Below are 6327 nucleotides of genomic sequence, written 5' to 3' on the forward strand. Positions count from 1 at the left end.
AGAAAGGAACCCTTCTTCATGCTTGGTGAAAGTGTAGGGTTGTGCAACTACTGTGGAAATCAGTGTGGAAATTCCTCAAAAAAATAGGATTTGAGGTCCAGCTTGACCCAGCTATTCCCCTTCTGAGTATCTTACTGAAGGAGCTGAGGGTATCATCCCACAGGTATTTATGTAGCCCCATGTTTAGAATGGAACAGTTTGTAATAGCTAAATCTTGGAAATAACTCAAATGACCTTCAACTGATGAATGGATAAAAAAGATGTTCTTTTATACAATGAAGTACTATTCAGCCATAAAGAAGAGTAAATGACACATTTATAGCTAAATGGATGCACCTTGAGGCTATGTTCTTTTTTTTTGTACCAAGAATCAAACTGAGAACCTCATCCTTGCCTGGCTGGTGCTGTGCCATTGAGCTACATCTCCAGCCCCAGTGAGGCTATATTCTTAACTGAAATAAATTGGACACACATTTGTACATATCACATTGTTTCTTTGGTGGAAGAAATTGAAAGTAACTAAGGACAGAGAAGCATAACAGAAAAAAAAGATGCATAACAGATATTGTGAAATAGGAAAAAATGTTCAAAAGGAGAGAGGAACTAGGGAGGTAGGAAGGGAAGAGAAAGGAAGAAAAAAGAAAAAATGAGAAAAGAAACATAAAATGGAAATAAAGCTTTGTAAATAAGGAGGAGAAGAGGGCTTGAAGACAGGGAAGGGAAATGGGAAACAAAGAGGAATTAAGATATATCATGTACAGGCAGAAATACCCTATGAAGGATGTGATTATTATGTAGATCTAAAGTTTACCTATAAAATGTATAAAAGTATATAACCATTAACTGTAGTCATGTTGATATACAATATGCCTCTGAAAGTTATTTCCCTGACTTTACTTCTGTGCCTGTGACTAACATTTTCTCATCACCCCTCTCAAGCATCCCAGACATGGTAATGACTACACTACTCATACTATTAGGTTATCTACCTGTTTAGGATCCTTTGAAAAGCAAATTTTATCTAGAAAATGTGAGTTCTAAAAGATAATTATAACAACAGTAATGACAAATAAATAGATGGAAATAGTTTCAAGGAAAAAAATGTCAAATAATATCTAATATTTTTCTAAAGGACATTAAATAAGACCTAAATAAATAGCAAGAATATTACATTTTTGATACATACACAAAACATCAGAGATACATCAATTCTCATCAAATAGCTTTATTAAATTAAAGCTAATCTTCACATTCTGTTGTATGTCAGAAGCATATTTTCAAGTATATATGAAAAAGCAATGCAGGAAGAATATTTGATTTGATAGAAAATAAATTGGATTTCTTGCCTTATGAAATATCAAGATTACAATATTATAGAGCTACATCAGTTAAAACAATATATTATTGCATTACAGAGAAAATTAGCATCAATTCTACCCTCACCTATATGAAGATGTCATTCAGAAAGAAAGCACTGCATACTTTACTGATGATAATTTGGCAATTCCTGGAAAGGATAATATCATTCAGTAAGTAGAGCTGAAATTATTGCTTATCTAAATGGAAAAATAAAAAAGTGGATCACATCATATTCAAATACCATTGAAAACTATCAATGGCTTAACCATGACAGACAAAATGATAAAAAATTTTAGGTAAAAATATATTTATGATGTTACAGAGTTAAACACACATAGTGTATAGCCATGTGTGGTGGCACATTCCTGTAATCCAAGAACTTTAAAGGGTGAGGCAGGAGGATCACTGCAAGTTTTAGGCCAGTCTGGGCAATGGAGTGAATTCAAGGACAACTGCAGCTACATAGTGATACTTTGTAGCAGATAGAGAGATAGATAGATAAAACAGATAGATAGATAGATAGATAGATAGATAGATAGATAGATAGATAGATAATAGATAGTTTATGGCTCTTGTGATCATGATGAATAGAATTTTAGATTAAATCATTGACAGAGAAAATAATGCAGCAGGTGTGCTAAACACAAGATATATGACGCTGTTACCAGGTGACATGGCATTGTGGTGCACGGTAAACTTCTTACAAAAAGGATCACATTGTGAAATGGCAATAATGTGTAGTACAGTAAATACACCAACCAGGAACAAATTTGTGTATTATCATTATCAAGTATCAGATACTGTACATGATACCATATGTTTATAAAAACTGATAGTGTGTTAGATTTGTTTATACCACCATCACCATGAGTATAGTATGGCATTATATGTTACCATGGCTATCAGCATCATTAGGTGACAAAGTTTTTAGCTCCATTATAATTTAGGAGCCCACCTACCATCATATATTCCAGTTCATCTTTGATGAAAATGTTACATTCCAGTGCAAGATTAATTATGAACTAAGTCTAATTAATCCACCTTTACAGATGAGCAGGCAAACTTAGCAAGTTGAAATAAATTGTGAATGAACCCACAGTGTCTTAGTCATTCCTATCAGTGGGACAAAATACCAACATGTACAACTTTAAGGACAGATTGATTTTGGCTCATAGTCTTTAGAGGATTCCGTCCATAGTCAGGTGGTTCTATGGCAGGAAGGGCAGAAATAGAAGGGTCTGGCAAAGGACAGTTGTTCACATAGTGGCAGCCAAGAAGCAGGGAATAAAGGAAGGAACGGGGAAGGGTGATGCACCCTTCCAGGTCAAACGTCCAGTGCATGGCCCCTTCCAACCTGACCCAGGTTTCTAACAGCACATTCAGTCCTGAACTCTTCAGGGGACTAATCCTCTATTGAGTATGGCATCCCTGTGATCCAAGAGGCCAACCTCTTAACACATGACCCTTTGTGAGGACAATTTAGATCTAAACCATAATACATAGCTACGGTATAGCACGGAAAGAATTTAAACCCAAGAGGTCTAATTACACAGTTCTCATCCTTTACCATTTGGTCTCTGCTAAATTATATTCAAGGACACTGGTGAGTCTTTATAAATCATTCATTATTTATTTCTCTTTGACTTGTTCCAGTAGTAAAAGCATCTGACATGAAAGGAAAGATGTTATTCTAGTGATGAGTTTCCACAAAGCCCTCAGCATATCTTTGTTCCTCAAGCTGTATATAAAAGGGTTCATCATGGGGGTGACCACAGTGTACATCACTGAGGCTACTGCGATCTTTCTGGAAGAATGAGTACCTGTAGAACTGAGGTATACACCAAAACCTGTCCCATAGAACAAGGAAATGACTATTAGGTGTGACCCACAAACAGAGAAGGCTTTATACTTCCCAACAGATGATGGAATTTTCAGGACAGAAGAGAAAATTTGAGTATAAGAGAAAATTATCCCAGAGAGAGGAACAATACCCAACAGGCTTGTCACCAAATACACCAGGATATTATTGATGAGGATATCAGAACAGGCAAGCTTGAGAAGATGATTAAGTTCACAGAAAAAGTGAGGAATCTCCAGGTTTGTGCAGAAAGACAGCTGCAGTGCCATGGAGGTGAGGAGCAGACCATCAAAGACACTGATGAGGAAGGAAAGGAGAACAAGCAGCCAACAGAGTTTGGGGTTCATGATGACATTGTACCTCAAAGGGTGACAGATGGCCACAAAGCGGTCGTAGGCCATCACTGTTAGTAGCATGTCATCCATACATCCAAAATTTATAAAAAGAGACATTTGTGTCAAGCAGCTCACATAGGAGATGACCCTGCTGTGAGTTAGGATGTCCACAATCATCTTTGGGACTGTAGTGGAGATGAAACAGATGTCATCCAGGGACAGGATGGGGAGGAAGAAGTACATGGGGGTGTGGAGGTGGGAGGCAGAGCAGATGGCCAGGATGATGAGCAGGTTCCCAAGCACTGTGATCAGGTACATGGACAGGAATGGTCCAAAGAGGATGGGCTGCAGGTGTAGATCATCTGACAATCCCAGGAGAACAAGTTCAACAGTATTTGACATATTTTCTGGTTTCATGTTATTGATAAATCTGGTAGAACAAAAAAAAATAAGGAAACAAACTCTAGAGAAACCATCTGAATTTTGTCTGTTTTAAAAACCAAAACAGGTAAGCTTTCCCCAGGAATATCTTTCTCCTCTTCCTTTTCCTTGCTTTGAACTTCCCTCAGCATTTCTTTTCCCACACACTCCCCATCCCAAGTTCTCCCATATTTATTTTTTTAAATTTTTATTTAACCTTTGATAATTATGCATTTTTATGAGGTATATTGTTACAGTTTGATATACATATGTATTATTTAATGATCAAATCAGGGTAATCAGCATATCCACACCATATATATTTATCATTTCTTTCTGGCAAAAGCATTAAAAACCTCCCTTCCAGCTGTGGTGTATTTCTACCTATTTGGAAACACACAATTCATTGTTCCTAACTATAGTTCCCAAGTCTTTATTTTCTATCTGTACTTTAAAAAATATACTTACAGAAAATAAAATAGAAAGGAAACATTGTTGTGTTTTCCAAGGTTTGAGTCATTACATCAGTTAATAAAAATTTAGAAAAGAGTTATATTACCTCATCATTTTCAAGTTCAAGTCCATATCCTGCTGTCCTCATTGCTGTTGGCTTGTGTGGTGCATCATGGCAGGAGAGAGAGCACATCAGTGCAGTATGTCTCACCTCACAGACAGGGAGTGACAAAGAAAGACAGGAAGAAGCCAGGATCCCAAAATTCCATGTAGGGCAGCCGCAAGTGTCCTTCTTGGCTCCAAGGAGGTCGTACCTTTCAAAGGCTCCACCACCATCCAGTAGCACTCAGCTGGGGACCAAACCTTCAGTACTTGGTCATTCTGGGGCATGCCAGAGCCAAGCTATATGAATTACTCTGTCCTTCAAGATGTCTTCAGCCAAATCATTCTAGAATAAAAGTTTTAATGAGTAAAGTTTTGGAAAACACAGTTTTGGAGGCAAACCCTTCCTGTTTTATATTTTTGTGACTAAAGGTTTATTGGTGCCGAGCCATTCCTTCATGTGTTTGGGCACGTAGCTCAGTGATATTGATACAGTTGCTGGTTAGACAGGGGTGGACATGGGGACATGGGGACATGGCAGCAGGACCATAGAAGAAAATTCTAAGAAAGGGCATGGTCTAGATTTCCTGAGTTTCTATTCCACAGGCCTCCTGAGATGAGCACATCAAACCCACTTTGTGCATTCCCTTTCCTAGTCAGTCTTACACACTTAATTTCTACACAGTATGATGCTAGAGGCACAGACCCCAATTTAAACTGTAGTCACCCTGTCAGCCCAGTGAAGCTTTATGTCCATGCATTTGTATTGTAGTTAAACTCCCTACATGGGCATTAGCCACCGTACTGCTCTGACCAAATATGCATGAGTTCAAAAGCCTCCTTTCATGACATAAAGAGGTTGACTCACAGTTTGAGGAAAGAAGCCCTGTTAATTGTCACCTCTGACCACTTCTCCAAAATCTAGGAAATGAAAAGAAAGAAGCTGTCCACTCACTGCAGTTGCCATCTCTGGTCCTGAGCCCCCAACCTCACCCTTCGTGAGGGTCTAATTTCATTACTGAAAGTTGCTGTCTCAAGATCTGACCACCTACAACTCTCCCAAGTGTGCAATCTTACTCATAAAAGTTAGCCTTGTTTGGCATGCACTGTTTGTCCTTCAACACACATGCTTGCTAAACCCAACTACTTTCTGATGATGAGTCTCTTTCTGTGGACCTCCTCTCAAATCTTCTTGGGGAGCATCCAAGAGGCAAGGTTTCCACAAAATACAGAGCAGCACCCAAACCAGGATGACGCTGATGTGTGGGTATCAGTGGAGCTATTGCCTGATATGGGCAAGGTCCTGAGTTCCATAAGTAATAATAATAATAATAATAATAATAATAATAATAATAATTTATTATAAGAATAAATTTAAAATATTTATATTTATCATACATTATCACTTATCAATAAGAGGAATACAATTATTATATGTCAATCTAAAATCCATAATAAAAATAACCAATTTGTTTCTAGTATTACTCAAAGACAAGCATCATATCATTAAGAAACTTGGAATTTAAAGGCATTTGACATATTTCACTTCATTACAGCTTATTTTCTCAAATTAATCTCTACTTTGTAGTTAATGCTATACCTACCCATTATAGTTCTTTCTTCCAGAGCTTATGGACAAATTTATAGGCCCAAGAATTTACACTTTGATAAGGATTTATAAGGAAACTATTGGCATGGTTCTTCAATTTGATGAGTTTTTCATGTGGCCCTGGAAGATTAAGATATTAAAATCAGACCAGAAAGAATATTTCTAGATTAGATAAGAGTTTGCTAAATGGA

General features: G+C 37.3%; 1 protein-coding gene across 1 annotated transcript; it reads right to left on the reverse strand.

Annotated features, from left to right (window-relative positions):
• Positions 1-2967: 2967 nt before the first annotated feature.
• LOC101706779 (olfactory receptor 7G3-like) lies at positions 2968-4141 on the reverse strand. Its single transcript, XM_087204028.1, has one exon. It carries the CDS (start codon positions 3967-3969, stop codon positions 2989-2991), a length of 981 nt encoding a protein of 326 aa, XP_087060154.1. The 5' UTR covers positions 3970-4141; the 3' UTR covers positions 2968-2988.
• Positions 4142-6327: the final 2186 nt, after the last annotated feature.

The sequence above is a fragment of the Heterocephalus glaber genome, unplaced genomic scaffold (assembly GCF_053883595.1).
Source record: "Heterocephalus glaber isolate CG9 unplaced genomic scaffold, H.glaber_assembly_v1.0 deba00001845, whole genome shotgun sequence".
Classification (NCBI taxonomy): Eukaryota; Metazoa; Chordata; class Mammalia; order Rodentia; family Bathyergidae; genus Heterocephalus; species Heterocephalus glaber.